The sequence below is a fragment of the Miscanthus floridulus genome, chromosome 8, assembly GCF_019320115.1.
Source record: "Miscanthus floridulus cultivar M001 chromosome 8, ASM1932011v1, whole genome shotgun sequence".
Lineage (NCBI taxonomy): Eukaryota > Viridiplantae > Streptophyta > Magnoliopsida > Poales > Poaceae > Miscanthus > Miscanthus floridulus.
Window position 1 is genome coordinate 65,622,852 of NC_089587.1, and position 24,199 is coordinate 65,647,050.

General features: G+C 43.3%; 2 protein-coding genes and 1 long non-coding RNA gene across 7 annotated transcripts; 2 read left to right on the forward strand and 1 right to left on the reverse strand.

Annotated features, from left to right (window-relative positions):
- Positions 1 to 1,136: 1,136 nt before the first annotated feature.
- On the reverse strand, positions 1,137 to 7,466 carry LOC136476565 (uncharacterized). Of its 4 annotated transcripts, none has more exons than XR_010763650.1 (4): positions 7,189 to 7,466; positions 3,121 to 3,192; positions 2,624 to 3,015; positions 1,137 to 1,394 (listed from the first exon to the last, which is right to left on the reverse strand). It is a non-coding gene; the product is annotated as an uncharacterized lncRNA (long non-coding RNA). The 4 variants fall into 4 exon arrangements; XR_010763647.1 differs by having other exon boundaries at positions 3,121 to 3,600; XR_010763649.1 differs by lacking the exon at positions 7,189 to 7,466 and having other exon boundaries at positions 2,624 to 2,723; positions 2,888 to 3,015; positions 3,121 to 3,751.
- LOC136476564 (uncharacterized) lies at positions 3,786 to 7,195 on the forward strand. Its single transcript, XM_066474444.1, has 3 exons — positions 3,786 to 5,393; positions 5,485 to 5,652; positions 5,695 to 7,195. Exons 1-3 carry the CDS (start codon positions 3,786 to 3,788, stop codon positions 6,412 to 6,414), a joined length of 2,496 nt encoding a protein of 831 aa, XP_066330541.1. The 3' UTR covers positions 6,415 to 7,195.
- Positions 7,467 to 19,716: 12,250 nt separating the features above from the next.
- On the forward strand, positions 19,717 to 24,155 carry LOC136476566 (tubby-like F-box protein 12). Of its 2 annotated transcripts, XM_066474445.1 has the most exons (5): positions 19,717 to 19,850; positions 20,660 to 21,082; positions 22,263 to 22,350; positions 22,907 to 23,039; positions 23,138 to 24,155. In XM_066474445.1, the coding sequence occupies exons 2-5, from the start codon at positions 20,735 to 20,737 to the stop codon at positions 23,901 to 23,903; spliced, it is 1,335 nt and encodes a 444-aa protein (XP_066330542.1). In that variant the 5' UTR covers positions 19,717 to 19,850; positions 20,660 to 20,734; the 3' UTR covers positions 23,904 to 24,155. The 2 variants fall into 2 exon arrangements, with proteins under 2 accessions (XP_066330542.1, XP_066330543.1); XM_066474446.1 differs by lacking the exons at positions 19,717 to 19,850; positions 20,660 to 21,082 and adding an exon at positions 21,117 to 22,141.
- Positions 24,156 to 24,199: the final 44 nt, after the last annotated feature.

The following is a 24,199-nucleotide window of genomic DNA, read 5'->3' on the forward strand; positions in this document are numbered from 1 at the left end:
TAATTTTTCTGTGATTTACTATGCAATTTAAAAGTTTCAGCTAATTTATTTTTTGAAAAAAAGAGATATCATCAAAGGTGGCCTGTATTTTGATTTGAGAAAAATCTGAGGAGGTTTTCGCAAAAATTGCTGAGAGTGTCTTTGGAGCGCGGGTTGATTTTCGATAAAGTGAAGGTCTTTTTTGAAAAAAAAACCCGGAGCCCATCCGTTCTGGACTGCGGGTGGATTTGGAAATAATCTGAGGTGTTTTTTGCAAAATATTCTGAGAGGGCCTCTGGAGCGCGGGTTGATTTCCGAAAAATAGAAGGGTTTTTTCGTAAAATGACAGTGGATCGCCCGATCTAGGCCGTCCGCACGCCCGATCGAATGGCCGCGAAAAACCCGTGACGTGGCACGCTGGCTGGCCGCGGTTTGGGCGCAGGTTTCATATGTAAAAGATGAATACTATCATTTGGAAGCTGAATCTCCTTGAAGATAAATGTCTTCCTTTGGTACCTTCAAAGAGGTGATTTCAACAAAGGATAACTTAGCTAAGAGAAATTGGCATAGGAGTCAAAAGTGTTGTTTCTGCAATTGCAATGAAATAATTAAACACCTTTTCTTTGATTACCACATGCTAAGACTATCTAGCGTATAGTCAACATAGCTACTGGGTTAACTACCCCAAATTGCATATGCTCAGGAATTGGTTAACTGGCGTTGGGGGTAGTGAACGAAAGCTGATCCTAGTGGGTGTCGCTGCTCTTCTCTGGGCTATCTGCTGTACACGGAGTTATGTTGTTTTCGAAAAGAAACAATTTATTTCTTGTATGCAGGCTACCATCATGGGAAGATATTGGCTGCGGTTTTGGATATTGTTGCAGCGTGAGAACGCAGGAAAGCACTAGAAGTTGTTGCATTGAACTTTTTCGCCAAGAGCGGATGGAGGAGCAATAATAGACTTTGCTTATAATCACCTTGATTTACTTGTGTTCCCGTTCCCTTTTTTTTACAGCAATTAGCTGAAAATTTTGTAAAGACGTGGTTATATGCATTTGCAGAGGCCGGAAACCTTCTTTCACTAGTATAATGCCCATACTAACACTACGGCATCATATAACCATGCAAATCAAATAGCTAAAAGGCTTATATGTCAAGTTATTAAGCATCACTGAGATATATTTATGATTCATGCAAATAAAATGAGACATATTTATGATTCACATAAAAAGAAAAACTAAAATGGAAGTCCATCTTAACTGACCAAAATATGAATAATAATATCTTTCAACATTAGTGCAAGAGCACACGCCATGGCAGAGGTCTCCAAGCTCCCCTACATTCAGAGGGCCGCCCTCAAAGCTGCCAACCAACTGGTGCATGAATGCATGATCTTGTGGATGTCCATCACTCATCTGTTTAGCCACAACACATTTTAAGAAGAGGTGGTGAATAGTTTTTTCTTCCCTGCAGCATTTGAAAAGTCAAATTTATTTTTCAACAGGCTTAAAGAAATATAATATCCCAAGAATTTACCTACTTTCTATCTAACAGAAGCATAGGAGGACTTGAGTTGACCCAAGAGAATACAACATCAGCTGCTATTTGGTTCTACAAATTAAATGACAATTGAAGTAGACATGCAATATCCAACAAGAACCTTCCAACTATTTTAGAGAGCACCTTGCAAAATTCTTGTATCTTTTCTCTCATAATCAGTAATCCACAAATTGACTGCATTTTTTTTCAAAGAAAAAAAGATCACTTTCAGGTTGTACCTGAGAAACTTTGGAAATTCTCAATAGCCAATTAAAAGATCACTGACATTTAATTGGTTAACCAAAAAAATGAGAAAGAGTATATTTCAGATAACTGACTCCAACTTTAACCAAAGGAAAGTCCTTTTCACTTTGTACAAAAGAAGATAGGAAAATTGTTGAATCGACGCTCAAGCAAAGGTTTCTAATCCTTCCTCAACAAGTCAAGCAAATATATACTTATTAAGACTCTAATTATCCAGAGATTAATATATGCAACCTCAGTGAAAACAAAAATACAAGTTTTGTCAGCTAATTTCAAAGCTGGTAGTATGCCCGTGCTAATGCTACGGTAAAAGGCAAAAGACAACATTTTTATACATATTGAGTGAAAGGGGCTAGAAACAACATATTGAAGAAAATAGAGAGAGCACACATTTTTCATTTTCGTGCTCTTCACAACACTATTCATGAACCCTCCACCATCAACCTACTTTTGAAAACCGCAACTTGGCGTTTGCTTTAGATAGTCACAAAAACTTTGCAGGGTGCTTATCAAATTTATCCTCTCCATGTATTACAGAAGGGACATGCCAAAAGTAACCTAGTAGTTTATTAGCTGATGCAGAATGAACATGGCAGCAATAACCTAGTTTGGCCATTTGGGCAAAAGCAGAATGACACAACTATATTATTTGCATAAATCACGCAGAGATAAGCTGCTGCAAGTCTGCAACCATTCACACACTTAATAAGCTGAACATGTGATATATTTTAGCCGAAGAATAACCATCAACAAATCGACCGCACACCGACGTATGAGGTCGAGATACCGAGACTGATTCTTCTACAGGCAAGGAAAACAGGCGAGAGCGAGAACGCATCACCTTGCGGAAATCCCCTGTGACGTGCGCAGCGATGTCCTCCTCAAGCGAGCACTTGAACCGCTCATGATACGCCTGCCCAATCTTCATGGTTCGCTAAGAACTTTAGAAGCCATATTAACAAACAGAGTAGCAGGATCAGGTACATGAAAAAGTGAAGCATTTAATTTTTAGGAAGACCTAAAAATCACCCATCCACTCCTTCAATTCTTTTTCCACTTCTCTGTAGGAGTTGGTATAATCATCAAATTCATACAAGCTACGTACCAAAGATTCTGAGATGAACTGTAAATTTAGTACCCTGCTCTCTTCCTGCGTGTGCAGCATGGGTGGCCCCGTATTTCTTCGTCTTGGTGAAGCTCTCCTCCAGGTACACTGCACGGTTGTACAGGATGCTGCAAAGTCACCAAAAACCACTATAATGCACATGCTATACAATCTTGCGCCGTGAGGCCTGCTGTTACCGCGTCTGATACAAAATTCAGATTGATTTTACCTACCTGGTCCTTGCAGTTTGATTTGAATTCCCGAATCATGTGTCAATGAGCGCCTGACCCATAGCCTAATGCACCCTGCTCACCAAAGATCATGAAACCAGGGCCGTCCCTTGGCACGTGCAACGTGTGCGACGGTACAGGGCCTCCACTTTTCAGGGGCCTCCAAATATATATAGAGTATATATACGTATATATGTATTGCTTGGTAAATAAGAACGTACAGCAGTAGCTTTGGCCTTTGGCCCATTAGCAAAGCGACGTGTACAACAATTGACCAAAGCCCAATAAACAATGGCTTGTTGCCCGGCCGCTGTTTAGTTGGCAATGTTGCCGATCCCAATTCCCCAACTGAATCAGATCGCAAATCTTAGGTCTCACGTACTACCTCTCGACGTCTCGTCTCGTGTCGCCGCCATCGCCTGACGCCGTACCGGCCGCCGGCAGCGTTTCGCGAGTGACAGGGCGTGAGCCGTGACGATCTAGCTGCAACCGCAACAGCGAGAGCGAGGCGCTAAGGCCCTGAAGGTAATATAAATCATTCATATTTATTTTTCAATTCATTCACTGGTAGCCGCGAACAATAATAAGTAGTTGATCGATCTCTAAATTTTGTTTTTTTTATCTTTTGATCTAGACACCTACTGGAATAGCATTCAAAGATTGAAGCCATGTCTTCTACAAATCGTTCTAGAAAATTTGAATCAGGTTTTCAAAAGCGTAAGAAGAAACAAAGAATAGAGGAATTAGTCCAATCTCAGCAAGGAGCTATGGATAGATTTGTTACAAAACAGTCACAAGTGTCGTCTGATAATCCAACACTTGAGGCAGGGGCCCTGCTTGAGGAGGGGCAGGCGATTGACAATAATATTGATAATGATCCTATAGATCCTCCAGAAAATAATGTTGAAGTTGAGGAAGCTGACAACACAAATACTCAGATAGACAGTGAAGACTTGAATCCTTCTTCAAATGCTAGTGATTCTTTTCAGCCTGATATATTTGATCCAAGATACTGGGATTCACTTGATAGTAGACAAGTTGACATTTTAGCACAAAAGGGCCCTAAAAGAGACCTATCAATTCAGAAGGGTCCTAAGGACATGTTATCTAGAAGATTTTCTTCACTATTCTATGATAGAATTCTGTCAAATGGAGAAAGCTGTGACAGGGATTGGCTTGTTTATTCTAAGGAACTTGATAGAGTTTTTTGCTTCAGCTGTAAATTATTTACAAAAGGTCATCGAAAAGGTCAGTTGGCAAATGAGGGTTATAATGACTGGATACATCTTGGGCAGAGACTCAAAGAGCACGAGACAAGTGCAGATCATGTTTTGAGCATGACAGCTTGGTATGAGTTGCGTAACAGATTGCAAACTGATCAAACTATTGACAAAGCTGCTCAACGACAACTTGAGAAAGAAAAGGACCATTGGAGGAAGGTTTTATTTAGAATTGTTGGCATAGTAAAATTTCTTGCCAAGCATAATCTTGCATTTCGTGGAAGTAACAGCAAACTATATGATGATAGCAATGGGAATTTTTTGGGCTTAGTAGAGATGTTGGCTGAATTTGATCCAGTTATTCAAGAGCATGTCCGCCGGATTACAAATGATGAAACTCACGTTCATTATCTTGGTCCTAGGATTCAGAATGAGTTGATACACTTACTTGCTTCTGCTATTAAGTCTGAAATTATTAAGAAGATAAAGAGTGCAAAGTATTTCTCTGTCATACTTGATTGTACCCCTGATGTAAGTCACCAAGAACAAATGTCTTTAATTATAAGATATGTGGACTCAACATCAGGTCATGTTGAAGAATCCTTTCTAGGATTCTTAGATGTAAATGACACGACTGGACAAGCACTTTTTGATGTGCTAGAGAATGAGCTAAAGATTCTTGATCTTGACATAGATAATGTGAGAGGACAAGGCTATGATAATGGTTCAAATATGAAAGGAAAACATCAAGGTGTACAAAGGAAGCTTTTGGATGTAAATCCTAGAGCTTTTTATTCAGCTTGTGGTTGTCATAGCCTTAATTTAACACTTTGTGATATGGCTACTAAGACTTGTGGCAGAGCTAAAGATTTTTTTGGAATCATCCAACGTATCTACACAGCATTTGCTAACTCTACAAAAAAATGGCAGATACTAAAAGAAAACATAACTGGACTGACTCTCAAGTCAGTTTCAGCTACACGATGGGAGAGTCGCATTGATAGTGTTAAAGCTATCAGGTTTCAGTGTGCAGACATTCGGGAGGCTCTACTTCAGGTATCCAACATTTTCATATTGGTACTGATTTAATAATGTACTTTTGTTGGTTATCTCATATATTAAAAATGTTTTCCTTCTTTTAATTTAGGTATCTGATATTGATAACGATCCAGCAAAGAGTAGTGAGGCTAAAGGTTTGGCAAATAATGAACTTGGACAATATGACTTTATAGTGGCAGTTGCTATTTGGTATGAGGTACTGTATGCTGCTAATTTGGTAAGCAAACAAATGCAAGAAAAGGATATGCTTATTGATGTTGCTATCAAGAAAGTGAAAGGGCTTATTTCTTTCTTCGAGGGCTATAGGGAAACTGGTTTCTTACAAGCTTTGGAGTCGGCCAAAGAAATTGCACTTGAGATGGATATTGGTACTACATTCACTAAAAAAAGAAAAATTACAAGAAAGAGGCATCACGATGAGAACCCAGAAGACACAAATATTGCCACAATGTCTCCAGAGGAGTTATTTAGAATAGAGTATTTTAACACTCTTATTGATCAAGCTATTGTCTCTCTGGAAACAAGATTTGAGCAGTACAAAGAATACCAAAAAAATTTTGGTTTCTTATTTACTTCGGAAACATTGCGGTCGTTGGATAACCAAAGCTTGAAGTCTTCTTGTGATAATCTTGAGGCTGTCCTTAAAAAGGATGAAAAATCTGATATTGATGCCAAAGGACTATATATGGAGCTGAAGTTTCTACAAGACTTCATTCCAGAAGAAAGAATGGGGCCTGTTGAAATTTTGCGGTTTTTAAAGGAGCATGGTTGTTTTCCTAATGCAACTATTGCATATAGAGTTTTGTTGACTATTCCTGTGACTGTTGCATCAGCAGAGCGAAGCTTTTCTAAGTTAAAGCTATTGAAGACTTATTTGCGTTCTACAATGACACAAGAAAGACTTAATGATTTGGCTATAATAGCACTTGAAGGTGAACTGTTGGAGAAGATTGATTATGAGCATATTATTGAAGACTTCATTTCAAAGAACACTAAAAGAATGATGTTATTCAAGTAAAGATTATGTAATATAGGTATCATTTTTGAATCTTGATATATATTTTATTGCAACATACTGCATGCTTTATAATATCGTATATTTAGTTTTTTTTTCTAGGCTAATAGGCCTCATTTCTTAGTATCGTACAGGGCCTCTAATTTTCCCGGGACGGCCCTGATGAAACCATTGAACTACCTTGGCAGAAAGTAAGTAAAATGAGAACAAAGCATGTGTCTTTTGTAGATCGCCTTGAGGGTGCACTAAGCTTCTCCTATATGAAGTAAGGGAAGAAGACACACATGATTTAATAATGGCTCGCAAGATCAAGTAGATGTATGGGGTGGTATTCCCTCTATTGTAGCTTAATTTTGGTACGAACTGGTGGTCTGATAAACTGGGCCACAACCTCCGAATCTCTAGAGAGAAAAAGGATATACAATTAGTAGTATACAAATTTTATGGAGCTCATGTATGCAAGAATATAGGAGTAATACAAGTCGGCAAGAAATTCCACGGACTCAAAGCTACAGGAAGAAATACATTTGGAATTTCATATATGAATCCCACTATCGATAAAAGAGTGATTTCATCACATCCAAATTGACAACTGCCCATCAGCAGGCCTCGATCTTACTATTTAATCAATAGTGGTGGTCTCCTTGATAATATCTTTCCTTAGTTGGAACAGTGGTTCACTAGGACAGTAACCAATTGAGAACTTTGAATGAGTCGGATGGGATCCAGGAAGAAATGATAGGGCACGCAAGAAAAGAACTAGAGATTAGGATGAACCTTGTTGCCTGCGCGTGGCCTCCACTGGTCGTCAGCCTCGCGTGTTGTCGCCACTGCTCGGCCCACGCGATGCCGTCGCTGCTCCCCGGACTCGTTCGTACCCCATCGGCGATCTACGGCGCCGCAGCTTCCCCACCTCCGGCGGCGGCGGTCCAGGCCGGTCGCTCCTCTGCCTCTTGCCTCCCGCGGCGGCGGCGCGATGGGCGCAGCGGCGGCGGGCAGCAGGGTTCCTCGGCCTCCTTTGCTTTGGGTTCAACGGTGTTCCAGGCATTTTTTATTTTTAATTCGGTGATTGCAGGCTTCGATCGCTGTTCGTCGGCATATTTAACTTAGGCCTTGTTTAGATTACTCCCAAATTCCAAGTTTTTTCACTCTCTCTCCATCACATCAATTTTTAGCTGCTTGCATGGAGCATTAAATGTAGGTAAAAAAAATAACTAATTGCACAGTTTAGTTGGAAATCATGAGATGAATCTTTTGAACTTAGTTGGTCTACGATTGGACAATATTTACCAAATAAGACGAAAGTGCTACTATTCATCGGGTTGAAATTTTCTTCAATCTAAACAAGGCCTTATTGCCATCCTTACAAACCTCTCCGGTTGCCAGCTTTAAAATGCATCATACGTACGTTTTTACCACTGTTAATGATATGGTGCGCCACATGAGCTTGCAGCGCGGCAGCGCCCGTAGAAGCCCTAACTCAGCACGGGAAAAGACCATTTTGCCCGTGCCTTTGTGGCCCTAGCGTTCTGCGCCGATCTCCATTCTCTTCCCCGCTAGTCTCCATTCTCTCCCTGTTGCACCAGCATCCACACGCCGCTCCCCGCTGTTGACTCGCTCGTCGCGGTGCCGACGCCAGCGCGGGGGGTGGAAGAGCATATGGTCCAGAAAGTCGTGGTTCATGTACTCGTACACCAGCAGCTGTCGCCCAGCGCCCTCGGCCTAGAACCCGCGGAGCTTTACCAGGTTCACGTCGTGGACGTTGCCGATCACGGCGATCTCCGTCAGGAACTCACGCTGGCCCTGCGTGCCTAGCCCGTTCATACGCTTCACCGCCACGGTGCTCTGGTCGAGGGGCTCGTCGTCGAACACGGAGCTGATCTGCCACTTGAAGCCATCTGTTGCCGCGTCGTGGCGTCCTGGTCAGCAGGCCGGGATGAACATGTTCTCATCGAGGCCCTCGATGTCAGACGGGGCAGAGGACGCAGCCCGCGCCGATGATAGCATGGCCGGTAGCTTGAACCAGCTGCTCTGCTCTTCTTGACGTGCTGCAGGCTGCGGCCGACACCTTGTGAGCCACTGCTGGCCATGATGTAGAGCAGGTGGTTGCAGTCGTTGGCCGGTGCGGCCTTGAAACATTCGGCTGGCGGCTGCGGCGGTGACGACACTGGTCCGTACAGACATGGGCCGCCTGACGCCGGCGGTGGTGATGGCACTACTCGTCATCCTGGCGGCCGTGTCTGGGCTCCCGGCGATCAACGTGACGACGATGGCGTTCGAGGACGCGTACGCGCCGCTGTTCGCCATGGCAACATGCCAACATCCTCTGCTATGTCGACCACAGCTCCAATGATTGTCTGTTTTCGACTTTTCATGCACGCCTTTATCAAACACATTCATCAATAAACAATTCGATTGCTGGATTGCTGGTCGATCATATTCGAAAACATCTGTCCGACGAGCGAGCAATTATTAATCCGATTGATGAACGAGAATACATTTATGGTGGATTAATTTGTTGCAGGGTCTAGTTTCATCTCCTCATCCATGTTTGTACTAGCACAGCTTCTTCAGCGCGTCCATCAAGCTTCCCTCCAACTACATCTTCCTGCCTTCCTACATGCTGCCTGCAGACGTCCACCGGCGACGCGTTCGAGAAGCCGCACAACTGGAAGGTCCTAATAGTTAGAGGAGACGTAAATAGCCTATTAAAATTTTTTTACAACAACACTTAGCAAACCGGTTAGATAAATATAAGGCGAAGCGAGTGTTACACTAGCCTATTAAAAATGCAAGCCACCTACCATAATTCTAGTTTCTATAGTTTCTATCCACACAATGATTATGTCACTACACTAAGTTAGTGTGCTCTCAAAGGCTAACTAAAGAGTCACACTAACTAAACTAATAAGCTCTCACGACTAGCTACACTAAAGAGCTTCACAGCTAGTTTGCGGTAATGTAAAGAGAGGGAGCAATATGGTTATACCATCTAGTTAAAAAATAAACCAATCAATCACAAGAATGAATATCAATAAAAACCAATCATCTCAGAATCAAATGATGAAACAAAGATTTTTTTATCGAGGTTCACTTGCTTACCGGCAAACTAGTCCTTGTTGTGGCGATTCACTCACATTGAGGTTCACACGCTTATTGACATCACACGTCAAACCCTTAATAGGGTGCCGCACAACCAACATAAGATAAGAATCACACAAACCACGAGCAATTTACTAGAGTACCTTTTGGCTCTCCACCGAAAAAAGGTCAAGAACCCCTCATAATCACCACGATCGGAGCCAGAGACAATCACCAACCTCCGCTCGACGATCCTCGCTGCTCCAAGCCGTCAGGTAGCGGCAACCACCAAGAGTAACAAGCGAATCCCACAGCGAAACACGAACACCAAGTGCCTCTAGATACAAACACTCAAGCAATGCACTTGGATTCTCTCGTAATCTCATAAAGATGATGAATCAATGATGGAGATGAGTGGGAGAGCTTTGGCTAAGTTAAGGTTGCTATGTCAATGTAAATGACCAAAGATATGAGCTAGAGCCGGCCACACGCCTTAAATAGAGCCCCCAATAAAATAGAGCCGTTTGGCTCACTGTCCACTTAAATACGGGCTGATCGGACGCGCTGGTCAAGTTGACCGGATGCTGGACCCCTACGTCCGGTCGCCTGATGCTCGCCATGTCATTAGCCTCAAATGCTGATCGCCCGATCTCAACGGCTAGTCTGCTTCGCGCCACGTGTCATTAGCCTCAAATGCTGATCACCGAATCTCAATGGCTAGTCTGCTTCACGTCACACGTTAAGTTGCGACCGGACGTGCTGTAAAAAGTGAACAGACGCTCCATCATCGGAGTTCGGTTGTTTCTAGTAAGGTTCTAGAGACGGTTTTCCCGACCGGATGCGTCCGGTGGCTCATGACCAGACCCAGACCTGCGTCCGGTCAACTCAACATCTCTCTGTTTCTTGCGTCAGCGTACGTCACTAGGTGACCGGACGCACCCCCTGCGCGTCCGGTCCCTCTTTCTCTTCAACGTCTAGTCAAGGGATCGAGGGCGACCTTCACTGCGTGCTACTGACCGGACGCAGGGTCAGTGTCCGGTCACTGCCCAAGATAGAGTCCGGTCAATACAAAACTTCTCTTTTTGACCCCGAACTTCACCACCCTTGATCAAATATATCAACCACCAAGTGTATCACCTTGTGCACGTGTGTTAGCATATTTTCACAAACATTTTCAAGGGTGTTAGCTTTCCACTAGATCCTAAATGCATATGCAATGAATTAGAGCATCTAGTGGCACTTTGATAACTGCATTTCGATACGAGTTTCACCCCTCTTAAAAGTATGGTTATCGATCCTAAATATGATCACACTCACTAAGTGTCTCGATCACTAAACCGAAAAGCTCCTATCAATTTCACTTTTATCTTGAGCTTTTAAATTTTCTCTTTCTTCTTTTCCAAGTCTAAGCACTTGACAATCACCATCATCATGTCATGATCTTCATTTGCTTCATCACTTGGAATGTACCACCTATCTCATAATCACTTTGATAAACTAGGTTAGCACATGGGGTTTCATCAATTCACCAAATCCAAATTAGAGCTTTCAATCTCTTGCTTTTTGGTAATTGATGACAACCCTTACACAAAGATATGAATCGAAATTTAATTGAATCCATATTGCTTGCCCAAGCATATTTACCATGTGTAAAAGGATATAGACAAGTTTTATGAACTCCATATGGTAGCAATTGCTCCTCCTATATATATGCTAAGAGTTTGGATGGTAGCTTGCATATATGCTTAGATAGGAAATATTGAAGACAATGTCTATCAAATGATGTTAAGGTATAAAAGATGGATCTTTGAAGCGTGATACCAATCGGAGTGCACTAATATACAATCCTTAGCACCATTAGTTACTAGACATACACAACAAGCTAGAATACTCTATGAGATCAACATTAGAAGCAAGGGTCTAGTTTCCATAAAATGAACATAAATCTAGTTTCTTAACCTATGCATGCTAGTTTTTTATTTAACCATTCAATCATATAACTAGCATACACCATACAAGCATGGATATTGAAATTTAAAACTTGTGACATGCAGGCAAATATATGAAATGCATATTCAAATGCACCATACAAGTTCATGAGCTTGCTTCCCCTACTTGTGTGCTCAAAATTTTAATTGATCCCTTTCCTTGATTTCCTTCCTTTGTCATATCTCTCCTCCTATATCAAATTCTTTCTCTTTGTTGTCTTTTCACTATCTTTGTACACTATTTCTCTCCCTTTATCACCAATGACCATAAATGTTCAAAATATAGATAGGTTGAGATTATCAATGTCAATCAATGGGATAAGGATTATTTTCTCAAATTTGGTTCAATCTAGAATACTTGCCTTTGATCCAAGGACAAACTTCTTCACATCTCCAAATAAGGGTTATCTTGTACCATGTTGAGTTAAACACTTAGAGCTCATTTTCTAGATCAAACACTAGGTTTACAAGCCCACAAACATATCATATGCTACTACTAGATCAAGTCAAGTCATAGAAGCAATAGTGGTACAATACAATCATCAAATTCATTTGATTTTCATGAATAAGCCTATTAAATGTGAAACATGACTAGATGCACTGACATGTCCTTAGCAAGTATGTATGCTATGCCCATCAACTTTTATCTTGGATTGCTCGAAGGAGAGGCATGCCATATAAGTGGGGGGTGCATCAACACATATTTGAGAAATCCAATATGTTCAACTTATTCCTTAGCTTGCAAAACCTTTTCTCATCCAATGGCTTGGTGAATATATCGGCAAGTTGATCTTCGGTGCCTACACTTTCAATGTAAATGTCCCCTTTTTGTTGGTGATCTCTTATGAAATGATGGCGGACATCAATGTGCTTTGTTCTTGCATATTGAACCGGATTGTTGGTTAACTTGATTGCACTCGCATTGTCACATAGCAATGGCACTCTCTTGAACTTGATTCCAAAGTCACTCAAAGTGACCTTCATCTAAAGTATTTGTGCACAACAACTATCGGCGGATATGTATTTGGTTTCGGTGGTTGATATTGCAACATTTTTTTACTTCTTTGATGACCATGAAATAAGTGATCTTCCCAACAATTGATATGTGTCCGAGGTGCTTTTTTTTTCAACCTTGCATCCCGTATAATCCGAATTGGAGTAACCAACTAGCTCAAATTTTGCTCCTTTGGGATACCATAAATCAATATTTTATGTATGCTTCAAGTACCTTAATATTCTCTTTGTAGCATTCAAATAACTTTCTCTTGATGAGGCTTGAAATCTTGCACACATGCATACACTAAACATGACATCCGGTCTTGATGCGGTCACACAGAGTAGGCTTCCAATCATAGACCGATATAATTTTTGATCCACCATATTATCACTTACATCACTATCCAAATTGTTATTTGTTTCCATTAGTGTACTAATGGCTTTGCTATCACTCATGCCAAATTTCTTGAGCATATCTTTGATGTGCTTGCCTTGACTCACAAATGTACTATTCTTCAATTGCTTGATTTGAAGACCAAGGAAGTAACTTAACTCTCCAATCATGGACATTTTAAACTCATTAGTTATCATCTTTCCAAACTCTTCACAAAAGTCTTGATTGGTTGATCCAAATATGATATCATCAATATAGATTTGCAACACAAATAAGTCTTTGCCAATCTTCTTGGTAAAAAGAGTGATGTCAACCTTGCCCACCATGAACCCTTTAGAGAGTAGGAAGTCCATCAATCTCTCGTACCATGCTCTAGGTGCTTGCTTTAAGCCATACAATATCTTTTTCAACTTGTACACATGATCGGGCTTCTTGTCATCTTCAAAACCGGAAAGTTGCTCAACGTATACTTCTTCATTGATATAACCATTGAAAAATGCACTCTTGACAATCAAACAAAACCTATATTTATAAAAAAAAAACATAGTAATAAACTTTTACAAAAAAAATAAAATAGAGTACTTACAATTAAACAAAACCTATATTTATATGTCATAATGTTTCAGGAAGAATACATAAACTTATCTAATGGAACAAGTGATAAAATAGTAGAGTTCGAATAAGATGTAATGAATCGGTGAAAAACCAAGACAGGAGTAGGGCTGCTTCAGTTCGTCTTCACCTGCACTCAGACACAAACACGTGTATATATATGCTTCCGATCCAGATGCTTCTTCTGTTCCGTAGCATAAATGCATGAGCTGACCCAGAACGCGTTCGTCTGGCTGGCCGGCGTACTCACAAAATCACAAAATCACATAAACAGTGATTTCAGACAGGACAATATTTTTTTCGTACAACAATCAGCTGAAACATTATTTTAATTTATTTTTCAGTCGCGCCGATCAGCCGGCCAGATTCGTGCGTGCATCATTCTTCCTGTTCTTTAGGAACCGTTCACGTGCTTGCTGTGTTTCAGAGGAAGAGATAAATTAAAGACGTATTGGTTGGGCCTCGCTCTCGTGTTTCACAAATCCAATCTCTCACTATTACAAAAATGAAAATTAAAGGGGATCCACGAAATTAATTCCAATTCACAAATCCAATCTCTCACTATTACAAAAATGAAAATTGAAGGAGATCCACGAAATTAATCCCAACAGCATGTAATAATTACTCCTATTTAGAATATCAACCTAAGCATGAACCATGATATGACACTCTCAAGTCAAAGTTGAAGAAATCAATGCCGGCAAAAAGAAAATAATAAGCAAGCAGGAATTGAATCAACGAAGACACAAAGTCACACCTTGCTAGCTATCTCTATCTGGAGTAATCGTCCACTTCTACTGCCCTTATATCCATTCTTTAGTCAACGTTTTAGGCATCTACGTGAACTTTGATACATGCATCCATCACTTTTTACAAAACATTTAAAGAAATTTAGAATTTGTTATTGACACTTCTAGTGGGATTGTCCAATAACATTTCGCATATTGCCATCCTAAACGTCGGTTTGCTAAATTACCATCTTATTCCTTGCCAACATGCTACTTACCACTTTGGATGATTATACCCCTAGCATCCTTTCCCTATTAGAGATGTCCAACTCGGTGGAAATCGTGGTCGTGAGAGCATCTCCCCAAGAGATCTCAAAACACTTTCCCAATCTAGGATTTTAGCAAGATTAAAAAAACACATTTCTAACAACTCTCAATCCCAGCTCCCAATCTTTTAGCACTTGGAAAAACCAAGCCCTCAACGTGGAAAAATACGTGCACTTACGGTCGCGCGTATCCTGCTATGGGAGAGTGTTTCCTTCCTCGACGCATACCACTCTGGCTCACCCTGGCCGTGGCATCGCTGATGGCGTTCACCGTCGTCGCCCTTCTCTTCCTCACCACGACACATTGCTCGTGTTCCTTCCTCGACGCGTACTGCTCCGCCGCCATCTCCCTGCCTTCTCCATCCACACCCTCGCGCCCCCGAGCCCCCCTTGCCCCCACCGCCGAGTTGGTGAGCATATGTGTGGCGTTGGCGGGCACGGCCTAGGTGCTCGCATGGTCACTACTTCTTGGCGGTGGCTCCTCTGCAGCGCCATGGTCCCATCAAGTCTTTGGAGGCGGCGACGGTCGTGGTTAGTCATAAAAACCATGGCGTCTTGCTGGTGTGGACACTTGGAATATGCATGAAAACCCTGCTCGGCTTTTTGCTCCGAGTTGACGATGGTAGCGCAGTCTGCATCATCTAACTCCTTGGAGCTATTGTTTGAAGATTCTATTGTTGCTACTTCGATTAACGATGGTGGTGTCTACGATGTCACTCTCCTTTTTGAAGGAATCGCTGAAGTATTCCTACAGCCATGCCTCCACTTTCTCTATTGCTCCCCTCGCCGGATTTGCTCCCAAATTTGCCCGTGTGTGCCTCATATACTTTTTTGTAGTGGTCTACCTCGCTGAAGTGATTGATTGTCGCCATCGTTTGGCTTTCGTAGCGGATGCTTTGCCGCTACCTCTCTTCCTCGGTGGATGCTTTGGTCCGTCCTCTGGCGGTTGCTGCCGAGAGCACATTGGCCCCTCTCCCTGTGGATGCTTTATTGTCGAGGTCACTTTGATTTTCTTTGGTGGATGCTTTGTCGCCGGTGTTACTGAATGCTTAAGCTTGTCTCATTCGGAGTGGATGCTTTGCCACTGTGGCTATATCTCCTCTATAGGCAATCATTACGTTGATGATTATTCTTCTCACAGGCTCAGTCTGGTAGGGTTTCAGGGCTGATGGTCCTGTCGCTTCTTCTTTTTCTTTACTTTGGTTTGTTCTAGGTTGTTTACCACTAGCTTGGTGGTTTGCAATCTGTGTTACAAGAGTCTCTCATAGCTATGTCATGTAATTCTCTTCCTCTTAGGGTCTGTTTGGTAGTGCTCAACTCCTAGATTCTCTGGCTCTGCTTTTTGATTCTCTATTGAAGTGATTCTACTTAATTATGATGGGGGGAGTAGAGTGGGGAGCAGATCAGAATTGATTCTAGAGTGATTCTTATTGTGTGTTTTGAACATGGAGATAGCAGTGGAGAGCAAGGTTTTTCAGCTCCCAACTCCATGTGTAAATGAAGAAGTGATTCTTACCTGCTCCCTACATGAATCCGTGTGATATTTAACTATTTGGCTGGAGAGGAGCGATTCTCATGGTTCCAAAGTTTCCTGCAAATGACCCCTGAATGAAACATGTGCTATGACATATTTGTGAAAAAAGTTTCCCTAGCCTCGTTTATCATGCTCTCCTCCCTGTTCGGCTAACTCCATATTCGATTTGTTCGGCTTCTTTTTTTAGTCGGAACAGTATTTTTCTCTCACAACAATTCAGCCAGAACAGTGTTTTCAGTCAAAATTGTGCCAGCCGAACGGGACCTAAATGCTCTCTCTTGGAAACTGTTGAAGATCCATGGTAATACCAAAATAATATCGATCGGTATGAGATGTTTCAGTGGTTAGGGAGACTACATGGGACCAATTTGGACGAGGAACGCGTACCAGTGGAGCCTCATGGTGGTTGTCTGCTCGAGTCACTAGAGCCGAGGAGTGTGGCAAGACAGTACACGCCCAAAAAAAAGTGGGGAGATAGAATATATGGCAGTTGTAGCTTGGACAAAAATAGTTTAGCAATATTAATATAACAATAACCGTACAGATAATTAAATATGTAAGCAGGTTTATGTACGAATCCATAAAGGGCCTGTTTGTGGACTAAACTGGCCTGGACCGATGAGTAGAGCCCGGATATTTTTCAGTCAGGCTAGAATGGTGCAACTTATTTTGTTTAGTGGGCCTGGTTTTATAGAGATGTTGTTTGTTTGTCTGGAAATATCGTGTGGCCCACATCACAGCCTCTCCCATCGCCCACCTGCGCCCGCATTGTAGCAGCCTTGGAGACCGAGGCAGCTGTGCCCGCCAGAAACGACTTTAAAGTCCGTGCCGCCCAGGCCCACGACGTCTCCAAGCCCGAATTTTTTTACTTTTTGGCACTTTTTTCGAAAGTTTCTCTCAAATAGACCCCTGGCGGAAAGAATTCCAGAAATGGACCCTTGGCTCGGTGCCAGAGTGGATGTCGCCGAGCCTGCAAGGGGCTCGGCGCCACTCACTCTGGCGCCGAGCTACCTGCATTTAACCCCAGCCCAGCCTTCTTCCCTGAGCGTTCTTCCTCTTCTTTCTCCTCGGGTTTTTTTCTCGCCACTTCATCCTACCTCACGAATCGATATATTGGACTTTGAAAACCTTGATTTGATCCGTAGATCTTCGAGAGCAAGGTATACTCGCTCACCTCCTTGTTTTTCTCGTATAGATTCAGTACATATTAGTCGGATTTTTGAACCTAAGAATCGTCATCACTTAGGGTTTCATTGTATCCCTCAATATATGTATTATACAACCGTAGGTTCATTTCAAGGCGTGAAAAATGCTAGCAAACCAAGCCGCATGTAGTTATGTTATGGATTTATTGTTGTGGATGAAATGAGAAACCCTAGGTTTAGGGTATAATGTTAACTGCTTTTGGTTCTTATAACGAAATTGATTGTATTGTAGTTATGGTTCTCATTGATATTTTGTTGTGATGTTTTTATTTATGTTTGCTAAATTACATCCTATTTGTTAGATGCAAGAAATGTTTCGGGAGGAGTTTTAGCGAAAACGGGGTCGTCCTCGCGAATTATACCCCGACGCGTCTAGCAAAGATGCCCCTGTTCCCCCTGACCTTCCTATCCCTAACTTTGATTGTGGTTTCCCGGCCTATGTTTTTCAATCGAAACATCCGGACACAGCCGCGCTGTTGCTTCTACACATGTAGTCGGTTTAATGTAAGAAATTATTTGTAACTAGTCAATAACAACTAGTCAATAACTAAATCAACTAACAAAGTCATCACAATATAACTAGTCAATAACATACACCAACTAAATAGGTACATTGCATATTCATATTTTATACATTTCCGGGTCGACGGACGATGGGCGTAGGTCAAGGCGAATATCCAGGACTGCGGTGGTGCGGCCAACGACAAAGGTGGCGTGCAGCGGTCGTGGGGTGGCCGGCGCTCCGCGCTGCGAGACCGGCTCGACGGCCGCGGGAGGCGGGGCGAGGCGAGGACAGCGGTGGACGTCGGCAAGGCGGGGCGAGGCCGAGGCCGGCGGTGGAGACAAAGGCTACGACGACGGTGGAGGGCGTGGCGGCTCAGCGCTGCAGCCAACCAACGGCCAACAGCGCGAGGGCAAGCGGGCGCGGTGCGGGCTCGGAGAGGGAGCGGAGGCAAGCGGCGCGGAGGGGGCCGGCCTGTCTAGCAGGACAGCGGCTCGCGACGGCCGCGCGGGCAGGCGTGCGGCGGTTCCGGGGAGCGGGCGGCATGTGGGGCGCGGGCCGAGCGGGGGATGCGGCTGAGCGGGCCGCGGGGCGGCGGTCGGTGGGGCGCGCTGTGGGCGGCGGCGCGGGGCGGCGCGGGCGCCGCGCAGGGCGACGTCGGCGCGCAGCGGGCGCCGGACGCGGGCGTGGGCGCGGCGGCGGCTGCGGGGGCTAGGCTTAGGGCAAGGCGATGAGGAAGAAGGCCGGGGTAGATATTTAAGGCCGAGCTCGGCGCGCCAGAGTGAGTGCGCGCCGAGCTCGGTGCCAGAGTGGCTGGCGCCGAGCCCCTTGCAGGCCGTTTGCCCATGGCCAGGAGCTCGGCGCCAGTCACCGTGGCGCCGAGCTCGGCGCCACTCACCCTGGCGCCGAGCCAAGGGTCCATTTCTGGAATTCTTTCCGCCAGGGGTCTATTTGAGAGAAACTTTCGAAAAAAGGGCCAAAAAGTAAAAAATTCGGTCTCCAGGCTAACAAAACACACGCGGCTGTAGTGGCTGCCGTCGAGACGAACAAACACACCGAAAGAGACTTGAGTTTTGATGATGTAACCCGCGAAGATTTAACTCGTTTGCCTTCGTATCGGTGGCTTCATCGGTATCGAGATTTGATAACTCAGTCTTTGAGAGGTGCTCATATGATGTGTGTATGTCGATAGAAGTGAGTGTTTGTGCGTGTTATGAATGCCTACATCTGTGCGTGTAATTTGCAAAAAAAAAAGAGATAATTGGCATTCTAGCGAAACCAAGTGAAAATGATAATTTGGAAAACCGACTTAGGGAGTGGAACAAAGAAAAGAAAATCCAAATCTCTCATTAACAATAAAGCCATTTGAAAGCATTTCTGTAAACATCACTGGTAACTGGACGGAGCAAGTAAAAGCAAGAAGGTTCAAAATATTATTCTGTCTAGTACTAATAAACAAATCAAGATAAATCACTGCTATTGTGCTGAATGCTGATGCATCTCTCGTTCTTTTGACCGATTCGTTGGTTGATTTTTAAGCTAATAAACTTAAATAAAATCAATTTATTATAAAAAAAAATACTATTAACTGATGAATAAGCCGGGAGGGAACCAACCACCCAACAGTCTGTTTAATCACGTGTCCCCTCCTTTCCTTGATTCGGGAGTCCCAACAACACTGTTCCTGAATTCCTCCCGCGTTCCTCATTTTCCCTTTCCTATACTATCCCTATGCTCCCCTCCCCTCTCCTCACCCCATTTGTGCTGTGATCTGTCCCTCAATCTCCCCCTCCTCTTCTGCCCCGCACCAGATCGAAGCTACCCCTGTTCCTCTGCGATTTGGGCTTGTCCTGTATCCTTCCTGTTGCTCAAAAGCTCGCTCCTTTTTTTTTTTCAAGGCTGAAAGGCGAGACATCCGACGGGAATTCGGAGCACAGAGCTTTGAATCCAGGGGGCAAAACTTTTGCTCATCTCCCTTGCAGAAAAGCATCTTCTCTGCGTGTGAAAGTCGGATCTTTTTCGCAGATTCGTTTTGAAATTCCCGAGCAGGTCGACGACCGCGGTGTCGATAAGGTAAGATTCATGTCCCTTATTCTTCTTCGTCCTTCACTAGTACTATCGAAGCTGAATTTTTCATCTGATTTTAGTAATTGGAGTTGCCCGCCCAGGAATTCCTAGTCCGGTTCCGGTCCTCTCCCCTCGCCTTACGTTTCTTGCCTTGCCACACCTCAGCTCGAGCTGCTTATAATGCTAACATATATGTTCTGTGCTAACTCTTGCGGAAATAAATAAAATGTTTCCTTTAATTCCAACTGCGAAGAAAATCTTCAATGCTTAATTCCAAGTAGAACTCTTTGAATGTGCTGAAATAATGTCAAATTCTGCTATCCGCCTGCAAAAGGGGGTCAAAATTTGCATCCTGCGCAATGAATCAGTTAGGCCTTAAATTAATGTTGTGTTCCGTTGTCCTTTCCCCATCAGAGGGGATGGGGTTGGTTGCCCATGTTGCCATCATCTTGTGCTAAGTGTGAATCAAGAACTGGTTATTGACTTTATAGATGCTGTTAGACTATTCACCGTTCAAGTGGGAATTGCATTCTCGACGATGGGCTTGACTTAGATATGCTCTAATCCTCTAATAGTCTTCCTTAGTGGTTGCTTAGTTTGTAGTGCATGCTATTCTTCCTGTTTGGTTGAATACTTTTCTTTGAGCATGATGCTGACATGGTTTATAAACCAAAGAAGGCTGCGGCTGATAGAAAAGATAAGGCACAGCCACGATATTGTGTTGGCAGTGCTTTTTGATTTGTTTCTTTTAGTGTATTGTATGAGGCCAGGAGTTACTAATGCTTTGTCATTTGCATACTCTGTTCTGTTGCTAGCTTACTTGCTTTGAAGATCTTGATCACCACAAGAGATTCGGTGGATTTCTGGTTATTGTACCTTTTCTACTGGACATGTCCTTTCGCAGCATAGTCCGTGATGTTAGGGAAAGCTTTGGTAGCTTATCAAGACGGAGCTTTGAGGTCAGGATTTCCGGTTTGCCTGGTCATCATAGAGGGAAATCTGTTGGATCTCTGAGCGACAGACCTGTAGTAGTTGATCAAAGCAGGTGGGTTGGTCTTCCTCCTGAATTGCTCCGAGATGTAATGAAAAGGCTTGAGGACGGGGAGAGCAATTGGCCATCCCGAAAAAATGTTGTTGCTTGTGCAGCAGTCTGTGGAACATGGAGAGAGATATGCAAGGATATAGTGCTGAGTCCGGAGTTTTGCGGGAAGCTCACTTTTCCAGTATCACTCAAACAGGTAACAATTGAATTCTGTTACCAGGGGTGGAAAGTTGCAGACCTCTGTTATTGAATAACAATTGAATTTTGTTACCGGCCTCATTTGCTTCGCTGAAAAAACAAGCTGAAACACTGTTCCGGCTGATTTGTTGTGAGAGAAAAATACTGTTCTGGCTGAAAAGACAAGCCGAAAAGTATGGATTATAAGACAAGCGAACAGGGCTAAATACTTATACTCTCAAACAGTTGGAATAAATAAATGATTGTGCTGCCCAAAATATTAGGAACCAATATGCTCCAGTTTGCATATACCTGATATTATTGACCACTCTATGTGTTTACAAAATACTTGTCAGTACATGCTTCTCCATGCATAGTTTCCCATTTTTTCTTAATGAAAAATCACCTCACCCAAGCCCCCATTCTCCTAGCGGTTAGCCCAGGAGAAATCATTTAATCTAGTTAGCTTTTTTGTGGGTCTATTGGTCAAGTGGCAAATAGGAATGATGGTTGTTGCAATCTTGTTTTTTGAGGCATCACCCAGATGTCCAGGTGTGACCCCAACACCACAAGATTGTGGACTCTTTCACTTGGCCCCAATATAGGAGGCGGCCACGCCGTCCACCTGCCTCAACTCTTGAGTCTTGACCCAGCTCGTGGCTAAGAAACGAAGGCGCAGGTCCTCAGGGAGCATGCACTGCTTGCATGGCCATCAGGCTGGTTAGGAAGAAGTCTCACGGAGTGGCTATAGGCTGGTTAGGAAGAAGTCTCACGGAGTCTATTATTAGTAATGTGCACCGAATCTATAAGGGCACTGTAGTTGTGTAATGAGGTTTTATCAAAGGAAATAGACTTCCCAAGGTGGGCGGGTTTTTCCCCTTCGACGGTGACCGCCGGCGATCAGCCATGGCCACCGGTGATGAACCTGCTGCTCCTTTGCCTCGCTACCCCTTGTGCTCCCATTCTTAGTCCCAGCTCCTGCTCCACTCTCCCCTGCATACTCCTCATCGCCCACGCCGTATCACCCCAACACCACAGGATGCCACAACACCTAAAAAACCATGGTTACAATGATCAAGTACTGACTTGTAGCAATTTTGGCTCTTGCAATTGAGAAGTAGAGATCAGTTTCTGCAGTATAATATATATGTCCACCAACAAATGTTTGCACCCATCTAACTTTGTTTTTTCATGTGTAGCCGGGACCAAGAGATGGAATAATCCAGTGTTTTATAAAAAGGGACAAATCAACGTCAACTTATTATCTTTACCTATGTCTTAGCCCTGGTAAGTATAAAGCCTGCACTTTGTTTTTCTCATTAATATCCTTCTGAACGATCCCATGTAAATGTGGAAGTTTGTCATGAAACTGAAACTATATTGTATTGTCACCTTATATGAATAGGGGAAAACGTTTAAGTTAATTCCGTAGCACGCCTTTGCTCTAGTGATTTTCCAAATCAGATTTGGTTGAGAACCAAATGTGTTGCTTCCTGTGGCTTTTGGGGTATGTTTCAGTCCTTCGAAATTCAGGAATATTAGATATGAACAAAGTGACCTAGAAACAGTACCAGATTTTGTTTCCCACTACCCCCTGTAACAAGAGGAGTTTTTGGAATGCAAAAGATATAACTGATACTAGAAAAACTTACAATTTTGTGTGTGCCATGATGCATGCAAATATACAGTTTCTTGTTCTATTAGTGCTTCGTCTCAGTGATCTAACATTGATGATGATAGTAAATTAAAGGAGGATTGACTTACTCTTTGACACCCTTAATGAGATCGGATAAACTGTTATCACAAATAACTTTGCTTAATGCTTTGGTGGTTTGGGTTTTAGCTGTCCTCAGCGAGGATGGGAAATTTCTGCTAGCAGCTAAGAGGAATCGCCGTACAACATATACTGAGTACATCATTTCTGTGGATCGTAAAAATATATCACGATCAAGTAATGGCTATGTTGGAAAAATGAGGTGAAGTATCTTGCTTGACTACACTTTCTATCTAACCTCAAATTATTTGAGTTTTGGGCGGTGTTTTCTGTTTGGAACTGACATTGTTGTGCCAACAGGTCAAATTTTCTTGGCACTAAATTCATTGTGTATGACACCACACCACACAATGCTGGGAGCCTTGTCTCGTGTGAGCACGGGAGCTGCAGAATCTCCTCTAGGAGGGTTTCCCCCAAAGTACCCACTGCTAGCTACCCCATTGCCCGGGTGAACTATGAGCTAAACCTGCTTGGCACAAGGGGGCCCAGGCGTATGAATTGCACGATGCATTCCATCCCAGCCTCATCGCTAGACCCTGAAGGCATGGTGCCTGGCCAACCCAAGCAGCTCTTCGTCCCTGGCGCATCTTCCTTTGGAGAATCCTTTCGCAGTGCAAACACCTCTTCCAGTTCAAGGTTCTCGGTTACAGACCGCTCCTTGGACTTCAGCTCCTCGCGCTTCTCAGAGATAAGAGGATTGGCTCAGCAAGATGAGGACAGTGGCCAGGGTAAGGAGAGGCCTTTGGTTCTCCGCAATAAGGAGCCAAGGTGGCATGAGCAGCTGCAGTGTTGGTGCCTCAACTTCCGTGGTCGGGTGACCGTGGCTTCTGTGAAGAACTTCCAGTTGATAGCTGCACCACAACTAGATTCTGAATCGTCACAGCAAGCTCAGCAGCAAACCCAGCCTTCGAATTCATCTTCAGCATCGGATCATGACAAAGTGATCCTGCAGTTTGGTAAGGTTGCCAAGGACATGTTCACGATGGACTACCGGTACCCGCTCTCGGCATTCCAGGCCTTCACCATCTGCTTGACCAGCTTCGACAGCAAACTGGCTTGTGAATAGATTATTCATAAAGAACAGGAATGCATGTAGATTGTATCTCCGTGCAATAAGTATTTATAGTGTGCGTGCTGGTGTAGTTTATTGCCGTGTTGATTCAGTCCTTTGTTCGCTTTAGTGTGACTTGTCAAAGGCTCAAAGCTAAGAATCGGCAGTAGTTATGAGCTGGAGTTGTTTAATACACTTTCATGTCTGTAACTTGGTAACGCAAAATGTTCAGATATTAAGTTTCAATACCTTGTTTCAGCCTTTAAATATGTTTCTTTTACCATCGATAAATCATATAACTAACAATATGT